General features: G+C 45.6%; 1 protein-coding gene across 1 annotated transcript in view; it reads left to right on the top strand.

Moving 5' to 3' along the window:
* The window catches only part of DSCAM (DS cell adhesion molecule), an 818,243-nt gene that overhangs the window by 794,545 nt on the left and 5,642 nt on the right, over positions 1-18,056 (top strand). The window contains exons 31-32 of the mRNA XM_046001392.1: positions 7,242-7,439; positions 9,172-9,474. Coding sequence (XP_045857348.1) covers positions 7,242-7,439; positions 9,172-9,474 — 501 coding nt within the window. The remainder of the gene's footprint in view (positions 1-7,241; positions 7,440-9,171; positions 9,475-18,056) is intronic.

Raw genomic sequence — 18,056 nt, 5'->3', positions numbered from 1 at the left:
TTTTAAATCTCTAATCGCTCTGCAAAAAGTTACATTCTCAGAGTGTTATAATTAGAAAAGTAAATATTACGATGTTAAAAATCACTTTTCATAAGTTCCGACTCGAAAGGCGTTTGTGAAATGCATCAAGCATCATGAAGGAAACCAGTTGGTTCCTTCATGGTTTGAAGTGTTACTGAAATTCATTTGAACAATTGTCCTCAAGAACATGCTAAAGATATCTTTTACCTCCTCTTTTGTCTAACCTCACCCCTTCTTTCCCTAATGACATTTGCACACACTGTAGATTGGAACAGGCCGTGAGGGAGAGTTAACTTTGCAAGGGAGTAGGAGTGAGAGCCTTGCCCTTAAGACCTGCTTCATGGTCCTTGGCATTCTCTCTAGCTACTGGCTTCCCCATCATCATTTGCCTGGTCCAGGGTCTGGACACTTCAGGAGGCTGCCCTGATGGGTTCCTGAGCCACTGATTGCTGTGCAGTCAGGGAAAGACTACAGACCCCGGGGGACTGAAATGGATGAATTCAGACCTCAGAGGTTCATGGCCAGGCAGCATGGAAGCTGATGGAGACATTAGCAGGAAAATAGGAAAGAGACAGAGGAAATAGGACAGGTGCCAGGTAGTGGTTCCCAGACTCTTAAATGCATCAGGATCACCCAGGATGTCTGTTCAAAACCCCATTCCAGGGCTCCATCCGCAGAGATTCTGACCCACTTGGCCCAGCAGTCCGCATTGTAAAGGACATTCTGGGAGATTCTGATGCTGATTGTCCAGAGCCCTCTCAGAGAAATAGTTCCCCAAGTGTTAGACCTGTGTGTGTCCCTGACCTTTAATGCCATGGGACAGGACCTCTCAAGCTTGCCACACTCACAGCACTCGACTTCTTTCTGCCGGGAAGAATGAGCAAGCGTTCCCACCTCCCCTTCAATGTCGGACTGGCAGGGCTGACAGAGCCCGGCCGTGATAGAGGAGAGGGGACTTACGCCAACGCACCGGGAACCTCCCAGCGGCATGATCACACCCCCACCTGACTAATGGACATACTGACTCGAGGACATCTAAAATGTCAGCAGAGATGTGAATGTCGGTCCTAAGCAGAAACTAGAACCAGCAGGAGGCAAGTGGAAGGCCGGAGGCACATGGGCAGCATGTCCGCGTCTCTCAGACCCGTAACCCCATAAGCATGGCTGGGGACCTGCAAGGATGTGTACATTCAGACCCAAAAATATTGACTAAGATTTCACTTGACATATGACCCAGTGATGGGGACACGTCATGAGACCCAAAGAGACATTCACTTCATCTTAGCGCAGGAGTCAGACACAAACAAAGAACACCATCATTTTTCATTTGCCTGAGAGAGCTAGGGAAAAACAGGATATGATGAAGAAACGGTGAGATAGTGAGCTGGGGGTGTGGGAGAGGATGGGAGAGGCGACTTTGAACACGAATCTGGGGAGCCCACCATTGAGGAGAAAATCTGAGTCATGGCCAGGAGGCCGCCTGCCAGGCAGAGGGGATGGGAGGGAAAAGCTCCTAAGGCCTGTTGGGGCAGAGGCGTCCAGGAATGCAGTGAGCCACAGGGAAGGGGGGTGGGGGGGCACCAGAGAGAGAGCTGGCCTGGTCGCCAGGCCTCCTGGGCCAACCAACCTCGGGAGTTTGCTTGTCATACTGGGAGAGCTGGGAGGCTCTGCACAGGGCTCAGCCTGATGATCCCATCACCTTGAAGCAACCACAGCTTCCAGAATGCTGCTTCCTTCCTTGGGATGAACTTCATCCCGCAGTGTTTACAAACATGAGGCAGAGCTCCTCAAGCGCATGCCTCAGTCTCTAGTCCAAACCAACCAACCAACCAACCAACAAACATCAGAGCTATTCCTTTCATAACGTCTGCACAACATTCTCTATCAATAAAAAATCTTCGGGATCAGTTTTTCCTTAAATATTCCTCCCAGAACCACATGATGAAGGACTAAGAAATCCCATTTTTCATTTAGAAGTGGAAACAGTGGGTTTCTGCCCCGCAGATGACCCCCAACCCTCCGCTTGCACCCTGTGCCCCCAAGTCTGTCATGGTGGCCATGTGCTGCCGCCTGTCTCTCCGTCCCATGCGGCTGGTTTCTCCACACCACAGCTGGGTGCATGTACAGAGAAGGATCTAGAGTCTTGCTTCCTCAGCGGCAGGCGGCATTATTACTCTGTTCTGATGATGCTAGGACGGCGTCGTCAAGGTCGGGGCTCTCTAGTTTAAAGAAGAGCATCTACGATATGTTGTTTGCACACTGTCATGACTTCATCATAGAAGCTGTGTTTCTAGGCATTTATTTTTTTTTTTAGTTTTCCCAACTTGCAACAAGGATTCATTATGAGGTTGGGAGAAATCCCAACAATGGGCTATTTAACTCTTTAACGAGAGGAAACAGAGACCTTCGCTGTGTCTGCAGCTCTTTTGTGTCCCTGTTTGTCCCTGTGGGTTAGTACAGGACAAAGAGGGGCGTCTATTGGTGTCTGTGTCTGTGTCCGCCACCCCCAGCTCCAGCTGCAGGGTCTGACACACAGTAGGCGCTCAGTAAACATACTTAAATATCAGTCCACTGTCAAGTTCTGAAATCAGAGTAAAAGGGATGGAAAAGAAAGGATGTTTAACCTTTTAGACAGTACGCAGGCAGTCCACTCGGGCCTCTCTGTTCTCCATTTCCTAAGACATCTGATAGGCTGGAGGTCTGGAGCCAGCTGATTGGAGGCTTCATGTATGTACACAGGGTCTCCCAGCACAATCCATGGAGACGACCAATGAGATCATCACAGGAGAACTTGAATCAATTCTTGGGCACAAACAAACTGTGCAGGGGTGAAGTGAAACGTGTTAGACTTGACCTGGGTGTTGGGGTCTTATTTACATGGAAGTCACCCCTTTGTCACCACCCATCTGGACCAAGAACATGTACAAGCACCCTTGATGCAAAGAGGCCTAGAATGGGAATGACTAGGAAGCACGCCTGTCCTTAACAGCTCTACCCTTCAGCTGAAGCATGGGAATTCTCCAGCATCTGGTCTTGATCTTTTTTAAGATTTTATTTATTTATTAGAGAGAAAGAGAAAGATCATGAGCAGAGGGAGCCAGAGAGGGAGAAGCAGTCTCCCCACTGAACCCCAGTGGGGGCTGCGGTGTTTGAACCCAGGACTCTGGGATCATGACATGAGCCAAAGGCTGACGCTTCGCTCACAAGCCACCCTGGTGCCCCTTGTCCTGATTTTTTCATCAGTGTATTTTTTCTGCCAAACCCTCTCTAAACTGAGTTTCTAGCCTTCCTGATCAATGCACCAAATCTCCCGCCACCCTCTTCCAAAGAATGTGCTCCAACACTTTCAGAGTGTTTGTCCCTCAGGAATCAGACCAGGCCCCGAGATCTATTGAGCTCCCCCCTCCATGTGTCGCGACAGCCCTGTGGGTGGGTGAGGTGATAAGCTCTCCGAGAGGAGGAAGTGTGCACATCTGAGAAGCTCACCGCCACCACCGGCAAGGAGTGAAACTGGGTCAAAGGCGGCAACCTGACTCAGCCGCTCTGTGCTGCTGCTCCATGGGGCGCGTGCTGCTTAGGGGACATCTGGGGACTGAGCAGATTTGCATATAGAAGTAAGGAGAGGTCCCGGTGACGTGCATCCACTCTTTTTTCACTGAGTCTCGGAAAACCAATGCACACTCTGTCACCCAGAACTGTACTCAATACCATACTACGGGAAAATGCCTGATATAGGCCAGGAAATCCTGCATATAGTGAGCCTTTGGTAAATATTTGTTCCTTGTGTGATGGGACTGCTCAGGCCCCACCGCATCATCACCACGTGCAGTGGAGGCCACAGTCTCTACAAGATAGGACAGCAAATGCCAGAGAATAAAAGTAGATTAATATCCAGATCACAGTACACATGACATGTTTTATAACCCTATTAGCCACAAAATCCTCTCTTATCCCAAATTCAGGATAATTAAAATAATTTGATTCAGTGGGCAGAAAAGCTTAATGTAGGTTCAGACCCAGTCTCGAAAGGCCAAGAGTTATTTGTATCACTTACCTTCTAATTTGTTGGCTGTTTAGCAAGCATGATGGTTCATCACTAAGTTGCATTCATATCAGAATGGTAGGGAGCCAAATAAAATGCTTTCCATGCAGGGGCAGTAAATGTGAACATTTCCTTAGTAGAGTACCTGGTAGGGCCTACAAAGGAGGCTACCAAGTAGATGCCAAGTCAGATTTTTACTTTGGCTGCTATCTTAGGAGCTACCCTACCGTAGAGTTCAGCTCAGGTACAAAACAGCTCCCAAAACCTGATTATTAAAAAAAAAAAAAAAAAAGTGTGTCAACCACCCCAATATTCTACCTACTGAGATAATTTTGCCTCTAGGATGGTTGCTTAGAGCAGAAGAGAATTGCAGCCTGTGGTTTAGGGAAAGTAATATCATGACCTATATTTCCAGCGTTATCAGGCCACTGATAAAACTGTCCTCATCTAGAAAAAAAAAGGATAATGAACAAAATTAACTTGAAAAGAGTTCCGGCTTTGAATAGAGGTTGGCATGTACAACGTGACCATGGAATTTTCCACACAGGGTTATCTCAGTGAGAAAGGGGCTATGGTTCTGCCCCACTATGGGTGGGCAGGTCAGTGGGAGGAAACACAGGAGGGAGTTTGGGGGTTTGAGAAAATAGCGTCCTTGAAGTAGAAAGATCAAATGGATACCCACCACCCCACCACCCAAGCATCCATGCCGGGAGTAAATCTGATCCATGGCTGTAGTTGCAAGAAACTTAAAGAATAAAAATGAGAACCTTCAAAAAATTTTTTAAAAAATGAGAATCCTCAAATCTTATGTAATTTAGGGTAATTTTTTGGAAAAGTTTCATTAGCATTTAAATAACAAGCTCCATTTATTGAAGCTCTCCTTGGGAAGTCCATTGTACCTGAAAGATACTTAGCCTCCTACCCATGAGAATACTTTTCTATCTCTTTGAGGACCTCTCTCTCAGCATTTCAGTGGAGAAGGACAATTATCATTCATACCTTGCTGTCCAGAGAGCCTGGCGCTCGAGCCTAACACATTTACATTCTAACCAAGGCAAAAAAAATATACCTTCCAATAAATTCTTCTGTGGAATTTTGCAAGGAAGGGATGAAACCTGTCTTAAAATCAATGCCCCAAAGAATATGCCCTGAGATGAAGCATTTTGATGACCCAGGAAATCTTAAAATATATTGATTTGGCTGCCATCTTAATGCTTCTCTCCAGCACTGTAGAATGATGGATTAGATTCAAAGTCCAATAACTAGAATTCGCAAAGAGGAAAATCCTCCATTTAAAAGGAAAGTCCTTTTACCACTTCTAAGTGTCTGCCTCCTGTGATCCAAAATGGCATTACAAAGGAGGCAGTGTCACGGGGACACTGTATTAGACACTTAGATGTCCAGGGTGGGGATATTTGTTGTCAAGTGCTGGGCAATCTCTGAGCCAACCCATGCCGTCCTGGGCTTCCTATTTACCACTTAATAGCTGTGTCATTTCTCTCTGCCTCTACTGCCTCACCCATAAAATGATCTTGGGCTCTGTGGGTTCATCCAGGGGACTCTGTGTACCAGAGATTATTGTAGGCTCTGTGAATGGACCCAAGGATGAACACCCTTACCCCTGCCCCAGAGGGACCTCCAGGTCCACAAAGGCTTATTAGTAAGTCACTGTCCCAATACTAAGGGTTTGCCATTTCAGTGTTGATCTTTTGCTCCTGCTCCATTAGGGCTGACTAGTCAATATTGACTGTGGTCTTGAGAGGTGGCCAGGCCATCTTGTACCATAACTGCATAAGACTCCTTTTTGAGAAGCAGAGAATTCAATGGTGGAAACTGTTCCATCTAGGACCTTATGTGGCCTTCAGGCTGGGGTCCAAGAAAAAAATCACTCCAGGTAATGGAGCCTTTTCTTTATTCCACAAAATTCCAGAAAAGACAGACACTTTGTTGTGTCATGGTCCACTCTAGTGTCCAGACAAAGGCCTGAACTAAGAACTCTTTCCAGTGCGTTGGCCTGCTGTCTTTGGTTCCAGATTAAGAGAAAATGAAACCCATAAGTCACCTGCCTCTATATATATAAATCTCTGTGTTTTTGAGAGTGGCAGTTACAAAATCCAGATACCGGTTAACTGTGTGTGCTCCACATTGAATGTCCCATATCTTGGACAAAGTTCAGACAATTCTGTTAAAAGGATATTACCATATGCAAAGAACTAAGGGGAAGGTGTGGTCCTTCTCATCCGGGGAGTTGCAATTTAGTTGATGAGTAAAACAGTCCTACTCAAGGTAATGAGTAAATGCAAAACCACAATAAAATGGTACTGTTTCCTAGAGCTGCTGTAACAACATACCACAAACTGGAGTGGCTTAAAAAAGAACAGAGATTTATGGTCTCACTGTTCTGGGGCCCAGAAATCCAAGTGCAAGATGTCAGCAGAGTTCACGCTCTTTCTGAAACCTGTAGAGAAGGGTCCTTCCTCACCTCTGCCTAGTTTCTGGTGATCGCTGTGGACAACCTTTGACATTCCTTGGCTTACGACCCCAGCACCTCAATCTCTGCCTCCCTTGTTCCATGGCTGTCTTCCCTCTGAGTGTCTGTCTCCTGTTTTAGAAGGACGCTGGTTCTGTTAGATTGAAGGCCACACTACTCTGGTCTGACTTTATCATAACTAATGACATCTGCTGTGACCCTATTTCCAAATAAGGTCACATTCTGAGGTCCTAGGGATTAGGATGTGGACATATCTTTTAAGGAGACATGATTCAAACCATAACAACCCCTTAAGGTATGACAGCTATAAAAAAGAGGCCATGTTGGAGCATATTTGGCCAAACATGGAAGATGGTGGTTATTCTTTAGAAGTTTGGGTGATGTGTGTTGAACCAGAGAAACATTAAGAACCGAGAGAAAGGTTTGGGTCCATAACTCCTGCGTCCAAATTTAATGTTCTCTCCCCCGCAGGACTTTTTAGAATGTTTACATTTCATATCAATGTCTCAGACCATAAGAGAAAGGAAATGAATTCTCTGGACAGGGGCAGTCAGGGAAGGCTTCCTGAAGGCAAGAGTCCTGCAGGGGTTTCTTAGAGCTGGCTGGAGAGAACCACTCTCAACACTTTGCTCATGACTGAGCATATTCCTTGACACTAAGAAATACGTTATTCTTGGCTCTTCGCAGATCCCACCACCAGGAGGAATGCAAAGGCAGGACCCACAGCAAGAAACCGGTATGCCAGCCAGTGGACCCTCAACAGACCCCACCCCACCATTTCAGCACACACCCTCACCACAGACTGGAGGCTGCCGACGCCCAGGGCTGCGGGATCAATGGACAAGGAGAGTGACAGCTACAGCGTCAGCCCCTCACAAGACACAGGTTGGAGTCTGCACACCTCCTCCGCAACCCTGGGGATGAGCAGGGCCCACAGAGGGGTTCAGAGGCTCCTACATATGCTCCTTCAAGGTCACTTTCAAATTGTTAGGCCACTTATGGAACAGGTACCGGTACAATCAGGCAGCATTGGTGATGCCCAGGGCCCAGCGATTTCTGCAAAGCAAACTCAAAAGGCATCTGTTTTGCAGGTGTCCTGAATCTCAGACTCATGGTCTTCTCTCCTTTTAGTTCCTACCCCGCTGAGAGACACAGACACTTTAAAATTTTCACCCACACAATTGTAATAATTCCTGATTATATGCTGAGGGCACATGACCCACCACCATCTCTGGGTTTAAGAGGCTTCACTTGAAATTTCAGGGCAAGGTCACAGCACCCTCTATAGGGAACATAGGCTGATCCTCTTGACAATTAAACAGGGGCTGATTATAAGGTAAGTCATCCAGTCTGTGCCATCAACCACCAAGATTTCATTTCAGAGAGAAGACAGGGCCTAAGAATAGCACCGGCTTGTCCCACCCCCCACTGTAACTTTTGAAAAGAAATTATATCTAAACCTAATAGCTGTAGGAAATTTTCATACTCATTTTCTTTTGTTCTGGCTGATATACTTTAAAAATAGTGTTCCAAAGGTGGAGTGTTACCCTGTACATTTATTTTTATGGCTGTTATTTCTCTCAGAAGAGTCTCAGAGTTCCACAGAGGTGATTCAAAACTTTTTAGTGTGTAAAATAGAGATTCCTCTGACCAAGACTCTCCTCCTTTGGTCCTGATGGCTCTCTGGGCCCCATAAAGGGTGGTGGTCACAAAGGATGAGTCTGAGGGACCAGGGGCCATTCTTCCTACTGGCCAGTTTTGTGCAGCGTCACAGGCTTCATTTCCAACCACCATCACGTCCTCCTTGCCAGTCTGGGGCTGGAGGAGCCTAACAGCAGAGCTTAAATCATTCACGTCAATTAAAGTCTCTATGGAACAGGCTGATTCACAAGTCAGAGCAGGGGGTGGACACTGCCGTCTGTGTACACCGTGTTCCCAATTATTTTAACGAAATGCAGAATTTTTTAAAGATTATTTATTTATTTATTTGACAGTGAGAGAGAGCACAAGCAGGGGCAGAGGGAGAGCAAGAAACAAACTCCCTGCTGAACAGGGAACCTGATGTGGGACTCGATCCCAGGACCCTGAGATCATGACCTGAGCCAAAGGCAGGCACCTAACTGACGGAGCCACTCAGATGCCCTGAAACACAGAACTACTTTTTTTAAAGATTTTATTTATTTATTTGACAGAGAGATCACAAGCAGGCAGAGAGGCAGGCAGAGAGAGGAGGAAGCAGGCTCCCTGCAGAGCAGAGAGACCGATGTGGGGATTCATCCCAGGACCCTGAGATCATGACCTGAGCTGAAGGCAGAGGCTTAACCCACTGAGCCACCCAGGTGCCCCAACACAGAACATTTTAAGCGTTGCTGATTGACGGCAGTGTCCCAGGCTGGGAAAACTTCAGCTGAAACCAAGTTCCATGAGCCCAATTTACCAAGGCACACAGAGCAGGCCCCATAGTGACCAAGGCAGTTCTCAGCCAAAGACCCCCCAAGACCCCAGCCAGGTGGTACAAGGATCCGGGAAAAGCAGCCACAAGCTAGAGATGACCGTCCAGTGGGTGCACCCACAGGCCATAATTGACCGGTCTTGTTCTCTCTCTTTCACACGGCAGATCGAGCACGAAGCAGCATGGTCTCTACAGAAAGTGCCTCCTCCACGTATGAAGAACTGGCCAGGGCCTATGAGCACGCCAAGATGGAAGAGCAACTGAGGCATGCCAAGTTCACCATCACGGAGTGCTTCATATCAGACACATCGTCGGAGCAGTTGACGGCAGGGACAAATGAGTACACAGACAGTCTGACCTCCAGCACCCCTTCAGAATCGGGGATCTGCAGGTTCACTGCATCTCCCCCCAAACCTCAGGATGGAGGTCGAGTGATGAACATGGCGGTTCCAAAGGCACATCGGCCAGGTGAGCAAAGCAGTGCATGGACCACTGGGGAGGAGACGCGTCTTCCTGATTCACACGCATCCGCTTCGAAAGCCCGTCCTGGTGTTTGGACCCGGGGCTCTGTTTACAGGCCTCCATCCAGAGGCCTGTATAATGAACCACCCCAAAGTTTATGGGTTTCCAACAGCAACAGTCACTTACTTTGTTTACAAATCTGAAATGTCGTCAGGGCTTGGTGGGGACAGCTGTCCAGCTGTGTCACTGGGGATGCTCACTTAGGTCTGGAGGAGCCCTTCCAGACACCTCCCTCGCTTGGCAGCCTGGTGCTGGTCATGTCTTCCCCGGTGGGTTTCGCCCCATTGTGTCTCCAGCTTCTTCATATCATGGCAGCTCGGTTCTAAAGCAGGAGTCCCAATAGACAAACAGTAGAAATAACCGGTCTCTTAAGGTTGGGCCTGGAAAGTGACACGTTGCTTCTGTCATATTCTGTTGTTTAAGCAATCAAAGAGCCCAGGGAGCTCAGGTTGGAGAGAGTCCCCATCACATGATGAGAGGAGGCTCAAACACAAGAAACTTGAGTTTTAAAGCTGTTGTTCTGAGGACTTTTGAGGAGAGAGATCTTACTGGTGGGCTAGTGCTTGGGCCTTGGTTTCACCGAGCTACCCAAAGTGACAATGACTGGGTGGGGTTTGGTCAGCCACTGTTCAGTCTTTGCCTTGAGCATGTGAGAGTGGACTGGGTGTGTGAGAGTGGACTGGGTGTGTAGATGGCAGCCCTGAGTTCTAAGGCCTCCAGGGCCTGGCAGATCATGTGCATAAGTGAGGAGGATGGGGAGCATGGAGAAGGGGAATGATTCATGATAGACAGTTTGAGTTCACAGACTGTCTAAAGGGGAGAGATTCCAGCATGTTCCTGCCAATTCATCTCAAGTGAAAATGGGGGGCCAGGATGAGTGGCTTTCTCAAGAGGAGCCAGAAAACTTGGTTTCCTATGAAGAGCCACAGTTTTCAATTGTTGGGTAAGATATCTGCAAACCAGGGGCACCTGAGAGGCTCAGTGGGTTCAAGCATCTGCCCTCGGCTCAGGTCATGATCCCAGGGTCCTGGGATCGAGCCCCACATCAGGGTCTCTGCTCAGCAGGGAGCCTGCTTCCTCCTCTCTCTCTGCCTGCCTCTCTGCCGACTTGAGATCTCTGTTAAATAAATAAATAAATAAATAAATAAATAAATAAATAAATAAAATTTTATAAAAACAAGTATCTGCAAACCACTGTAGAAGACAAATAAACAGGTCCGTATACTGAATCCAACCATGGAAGCCAGTGGTTCTTCTCATCTGAAGACTCTTCTTCTTCACCCTGAAAGAGCTGCCTGTAGACTTTCCTTTGTGGACCGGCCTATCCATTCTTGTTGAATCCAGTTTTATTTCCCTTTTTTCCCATTTTCTGAGCCATTCTACTAGTCCTATTTCAAAAATTTATCTTTGCTTTTAAATTACTGCAATTCCTTTGGGGTTTATGGCATATAGCCCAGCTGAAATGAGCTTTATAAATGCATAAAAATATATAAAATAAGAATTGTCTATCCAGCAACTAATCTTCCAAACTGAGTCAAAATTCATGCCAGCATACAATAAAGAATGATGGCTTCATTTATTCTCATTCTGCCTACCTCCTCAGGGAGAAGATGAGCTGTTATTTGTGGGTGTTTTTATTTCAAGCATTTCTTGTTGTTGGCATTCATTTGCAAGGCAAATGCAGAAAAACATAAGATAAAAACATAAGCTCTTTGTGGCCATTAAGCCCAAGGCAGAGGAACACAGGAAAGGAGAAAATGTGCCTCTGGGCATGTTGTTTAACCTTGGTGGGCTTCAGTTGCCCCATCTGTAAAATGGGCATGACCTTGGTGTAAGATGTGTGTAGCGTAATTTGGTAAAATGGTTAGCAGTTGTTGTTTCTGTTGTTGCCTTGTTGATGCTGTTGTTAGGATTCTCATGGAGACTCCAGTGTGGTCTCCAGATGAGCTGTTGGCTCCTCTCCTCCTTCTCTCTTTTGTTTACTTCTCTTCGGTGGCCACAGACACCCTGGGAAGCATCTGCCTCATTTGGGTATCACCCAGTTAACGTATGCCATGCTTCCATCGGCGGCCTTCTTCCCTTGCATACAGTAGCTCCTGGGAGAAATGATGGTCTTACTTGTGCAAGCTTTGAATTAACTAAAGGCTTGACTTTCCTTTTTTTTAATTTTTATTTATTTTTTAAATTACTGTTCAGTGTTCCAGAAGTCATTGTTTATGCACCACACCCAGTGCTCCATGCAACATGTGCCCTCCATAATACCCACCACAGGCTCAGCCATCCTCCAGCCCCCTCACCTCCAAAACCCTGATTGTATTTCAGAGTCCATAGTCTCTCATGGTTTGTCTCCCCCTCCAATTTCTCCCAACTCCCTTCTCCTCTCCATCTCCCCATGTCCTCCATGTTATTCCTTATGCTCCACAAATAAGCAAAACCATATGATAATTGACTCTCTCTGCTTGACTTAGTTCACTCAGCATAATCTCTTCCAGTCCTATCCATGTTGCTACAAAAGTTGGGTATTCATCTTTTCTGATGGAAGCATAATACTCCATGGAGTATATGGACCACATCTTCCTTATCCATTTGTCCATTGAAGGGCATCTTGGTTCTTCCCACAGTTGAGTGACTGTGGCCATTGCTACTGTGAACATTGGGGTACAAATGGCCCTTCTTTTCACTACATCTGTATCTTTGGGGTAAATACCCAGCAGTGCAATTGCAGGGTCATAGGGAAGCTCTATTTTTAATTTCTTGAGGAATCTCCACACTGTTTTCCAAAGTGCCTGCACCAACTTGCCTTCCTACTAAGAATGTAGGAGGGTTCCCCTTCCTCCACATCCTCTCAAACACTTACTGTTTCCTGTCTTGTTAATTTTGGCCATTCTAACTAGTGTAAGGTAGTATCTCAAAGTGGTTTTGATTTTAATCTCCCTGATGACTAGTGATGATGAACATTTTTTCATATCTCTGCTAGCCATTTGTATGTCTTCATTGGAGAAGTGTCTGTTCATGTCTTCTGCCCATTTTTTGACATGATTGTCTGTTTTGTGTGTGTTGAGTTTGAGGAGTTCTTTATAGATCCTGGATATCAACCTTTTGTCTGTACTGTCATTTGCAAATATCTTTTCTCATTCCATGGGTTGCCTCTTTGTTTTGTTGATTGTTTCCCTTGCTGGGCAGAAGGTTTTGATCTTGATGACGTCCCAAAAGTTCATTTTTGCTTTTGTTTCCTTTGCCTTTGGAGACACATCTTGAAAGAAGTTGCTGTGGTCAATGTCGAAGTGGTTACTGCCCATATTCTCCTGTAGGATTCTGATTGAGTTTCTTTTTTGATGTCTTGTTGTTCCTCTTGTTAGATTCAATTTTTTTAAAAAATTTTGAAATTTTGTTATGACATTGCTGCCTGGATCCATCAGAACAATTGAGAGATCACAATTAACTGAAGTAGCGTAGTCTTAAAATGCTATTTAGACTAAAATGATTTTATAACTTTAGGTATGAGTCATTTTTTAAGCCAATGTAATACCAAACATCCACAAACTTTGTTTTGTCCACTCTAGATGAATGTATTACTATTATTGAATATTTGATATGCTTTTCAGAAAGCCTTTCTATTGTCCCTTTATAATGAGACTAAATTCAACAACAGGTGCAAAAGCCAAGGTTACAATTTATTATTCTGCTGACTGGAGGCTGTGTCAAATTTATCAGTTCCTTGAGCTGCACTTTCAAACCTCATTCCCACCTGTGTCCCCATGGCTCTAGATGGCATCCGTCAGCCTATGCCTCAGTGAAGTCTTCCCAATCTCTGTGCATCTTTCTCCTCACCATCAGCTCTTCTTGTGTGATGGTCTTTTCTTCCACTTGTAGCCCAAAGCTTTTAAACACTCCACAAATCAAGTCAGGATCAAGTTAAATCAACGTGGCCAGATACTGGCTCTAAGAAGACAGAAAACTTGTCTCTATTGCCTTCCTACTTCTCTCCCAGTGTCTAGCAGGTAATTTGGCAGCACAGTGAGCACTCAAGAAATATTTTAAATGACTTAAGCACTGAATATATGCTTCTATCACTGTGTCTGATACATACAGTAGGTACTTAATAAATATATTGAATGAATGCATTTATCATTGTTGTGTTGACGACAAGACTGGCCAATTAGTTAAAACATGACAATTATTAGAAATTCTTAGTAAAATACAAGAGAACATTTAAGTCAACCCCATCTTCCAGTTTACCTTTAAATAAAGTGACTTATTTTCTCAGCCAGTTTCTAACGTTCTTGGATTGTGGCTGCACCTCCATTTATGAGTTTATCCTATGCTATCAAGAAATACCCTTGCACGAAGCTACTTAAATCAATTTAAAGCTTCACATATGCAGCTGAATGCATCCTGGCCCCACGAGCAGCAAGAGAAGCATAAGCCCCTTTATATCTCTGCACTCACACTCTGGGGTCTCAACCTTAAATATATGTTCATTGGCCCCTCCCATGATGAATGTACTTGAGGTTCTCTAGCCGGAAATGATCACAGACTGCTGCCAACTTGTTGGTTCTCTAAACAACCAGGTACCTGAAGCAGTTTTTGGCTTCCAGTGTATGGATCCATTCATACCATCCCTCACACCCTCCTTTAATCAAATGGAAAAGCATGGAATGAGAGGTGCTTACCTGAAGGACAAGCTGACCTCTGCTCCAGCAGCGCCCTCCAATGAAGGCTGCTCTTCCTGTTCTCAGCTGTCTCTGTGATCGTACTGTTTCGCCTCCAAAGCCCCTGTGGTTTTCATGCTGGCTCTTGAATCAGAATTAGACTCCAGAGATCTTTACTGCCAAAAATCCCTCTCCACAGACTCATTCTACCTGCCTCTACCTCACCACCTGCAGAATGAGCTCTGCTCCTGGCAGGTCACCTGGCACAGACTCCCTCCTCCTGACCCAAGGCACCAGAGTGGATTCCTCTCAAGCAGTTCTGTATCCCCCCCTCCCCTCACCCCTTTGGGTCAGGTGATGGGAGGTCCTGTGCCTCAGGTTTGCAACCTTCTCCTCTTTTTTGCACTCATTACAATGAGATTTTGAAATTTCTATTATGGATGTCATTCTAAGAACTATGGAAAGGGTCTCCTTTCAAGTGCAAGTATCTCTGATACTTCCACATGGACACCAATAGGTGTGCACACCACACATGCATGCACACATACCACGCACTCTGAGCCTCTCTGGCCTCCATCCTTCCAGAGATGCCCCTGCTTCTTCCCTCCTAGACTTCCAGTGTCCTTCCTAACTTCAGCATGTCTTTTTTGATCCCCCTCTCAATAGCTGGTCCCACTTTCAGAGCTGGAGATACGATAGACAAGATGCACAAAGACCTCATCTTAAGGGAGTTTATATCCCTGGTGGGAGAGACAGACACTGATCAAATAAGCGAATAACACAGTTTCAGATCATGATAAGTGCTGGGAAGGGAAGTAATGGGGAAGGGGATCAAGTCTGGCAGGGGTTAGGGGTTGGCGAGAATGGTCCAGGAAGTCCTCTTGGAGCAATGAGTTGTGAACTGAGATCTAAGGTGAATGAGGCAAAGAAACTCCAGAAGACATCCTAAGGTGACAGTGGGGTTCACAGAGGAAGAGCAAAGGCAGGAGACTGGAATGAGCTTCACATTCACCACCCACAGCAACAGTTAGCTCTGAGCCAACAAACTTTCAAATACTCCCATAATATTTAAAGTTAGAAAGACCTGGGGGCCATGAACAGCACCTCCAAATATTGCTCTGCATACCTGCCATGATGGACCTAAATATTTCACCAGGCTCATCCTGGCTCACTACTAGGCCACTGATCTCTTTAACGCGTATTGGAGATTTCACCTTCTTCAACAGTCTTTGACAAGACTGTCTTGTTATTTTAGTCTGATGTCTCCAGGACACATGAAGAGATGGTGGGACTCCTTATGAAGGGTCCCAAGTTTGAAACTCCAAGCCCACTTGCCTTTTTCACAGGCCTCCTCCCCTTTATGCCTCTGGTTCCAGGGGCCTGAGTCTTCTCAACTTTCTGAGAGCTCTTGTGGATTTATTGTAGACACTGCTGCTTGTGTATGTCCTCCAATTCCTAAGTGTGTGTTCTTTTGTTCAGACTGCCTTTTCTCCAACTCCAAGCCCCTGAGCTCTCTGTTTTTCTTGGTTAGCTTATTGGGGTTCAGCTTTAGTTGCCAGGGATCCCATGGGTGGTACAAGGTAAGAAGGAGGTCTGTTCCTGGTAACTTGTAAGGGAGAGATAGGAAGCCCATCTATGTCCTGCAGAGTGGCCAGAAGAAAGTTTCTAGATTCTAGTGGCACAGATGACAAGCAAAAAGGCTGAACCACAGTGAGAGTTCACTGCATCTCCAAAAAGGCCCTCTGAAAACACAAATCTATTACACTCATTTGTTCAACCCATATTTATTGAATATCTTCTCTGTAAAAAGATACTGTATCAGGTATTATCCTAAGACATAAAAGTGTTAATAATATTAAACCAATACTTCCTACAGTGTCCTTAGTTCGTCAGAATAGCAGGTAGTATCCTAAACAACAGACAGAGACCTATAGACACAAAACAAATAAATAAGGAAATACAAGAAACAAGGCAAAATTCAGCTTCTGGAAGACAGGGACCTCATCCCCCCCCCCAACACAAACACACACACACTCTCCTATGAGATGTCATGATAACCTGAAGGTGCTGGGAATATACAAAACTGTAAGAAAACAGCAAAGACCATCATATTTCCATGGAGCCCTGTGTGGGCACAGCGGGCACCAACTTCTAATGCATCCTATATCCCAAACTAGGAAGCAACGAGCTTTAAATTCCAGTGTGTGGTGGACACTCTGGTGTTGAAATCCCTTGTGTAGCAGCCCATTGCTCAGGATAGAGACTCACAGGGTTTTGAGAAGCCAGACCTGTCTTCCTCACTGGTCATGACTCCTGCTCTCTGGGCTCCTAAACTCCCCAAATGTATACTCCATCTGCCTAGAATCCTCTCATTTCCAGTTAACTCGGTCCTTCTGTGGGATGATTCAAGGTGCACAGGATTACTGAGACAGGACTGCCAGCCCCACGGTGGAGCAGGGGCATGTCTCCCAGCAGGCTCACTCCTCAGTCGTCCCCAGATTGTGGGTCCTCATAGATCTTAGGTGGGAGCTGGAGCTTCTTTGAACCTCATGGACCCTTCCTCACTGGGTGCTCCAAACACCCAGCTAAGGGATTCTGACTTGGCCTCCATGCTGGGGCAGGTTTTCCAATCCTGCTTTTTATTCAGAACTATTTTATTTCAGAAAAATCGTGAGCAGCAACAAACTCAAAGCCCCACTTTGTACCTCAGTGTAGTTTTTAAAGTTCACCAGAGAGTAGGAGGATGGCAATATTGATGAGCTCTTAAAAATGCATGAAGCCTCCTAAGTACAAGCCAAGAATCGTAATACAATCCACGTACATGGACCTCTGGTGTCAATCTCTCATTATTTATTTAGGGGTTTTCCTGGGGGCCATTTGGGAGTGAAGATTCATTTACCAAGAGAGATTCATTTACAAGTTTTCATTACCTTGCTGCAGCATTAATATTAAACTAAAAAGTGTTAGATCTCTTTTGCCTCCAGAAGGGGCAGACTCCATACTCTCTCCCCTTGTAACTAGCTCTTTGATGCTGTCATCGTTACAAGTCTGATCTGTGTGGTTCTTATTGAAATTGCTAGAAGTCAAGGTAAGCATCTTTTGCTTCTTACCTTTGCATCATTACTCAACTCCATCCAAGGGCAGATGTGAAGCCTTATTAGAAATGGATGAAAGTTCCTTTTTATACGGCCCCAGAGGAGAGCTAAGCCCCAGAGACTCCGATTCATTTTCCTTTTACACGTACTTATTGTGAAACCCTATACATGCTTTCACAGGAGCTAATGAAGTATCGCATTGGAAGGGGAAGAAAGCTTTTGCCATGTGCCTCAGAATTTAAGCTCCCCCAAATGCATTCATTTGTTTTGTACTTATCCTCAAATTCCTAATGCACTGTGCTTGCCCAGTTTTCACAGGTTAGGTTGTAAAGAGCATAAGAAAGACTCTTACAGACTTGAGAGTGCCCTTAGAAATGACCGTGCCCCTTTCACCTGACTAAAGATAAGATGAAAACTTGAAGAGGGTCACAGAACCATCTAGAGGTAAAGGCAGGATTTTTACAGGAAGCCCAGAATTCTCCAGATCTTGTTCTTATCCCATTCTAAGCTCCCACCTCATCAGACCAAGTAGGAGGAAGACCTTGTGATTGCCGTTGCATGAGACCCACCCCTCACTTTCTCCCAAGAACGGAGGCCATAACTCTTTGTGGATTAGTAGATACTGAACAGTATAATTCTTTATTTTGATAGAATGAAATGTTTTTGGAATACAATTAAAGCAAAATAAGGGTCCACTTGGAATTGTGAACTTTAGCCCCTTTAAACCACAATTTCTCAGGGTCAGCACAGTGAGCACCGGAGGACTGGAGACATGGCGTGA

Source organism: Meles meles, chromosome 4, assembly GCF_922984935.1.
Source record: "Meles meles chromosome 4, mMelMel3.1 paternal haplotype, whole genome shotgun sequence".
Lineage (NCBI taxonomy): Eukaryota > Metazoa > Chordata > Mammalia > Carnivora > Mustelidae > Meles > Meles meles.
The sequence above is the reverse complement of the archived record's forward strand: the minus strand, read 5'-3'. Positions and strand labels throughout refer to the sequence as shown.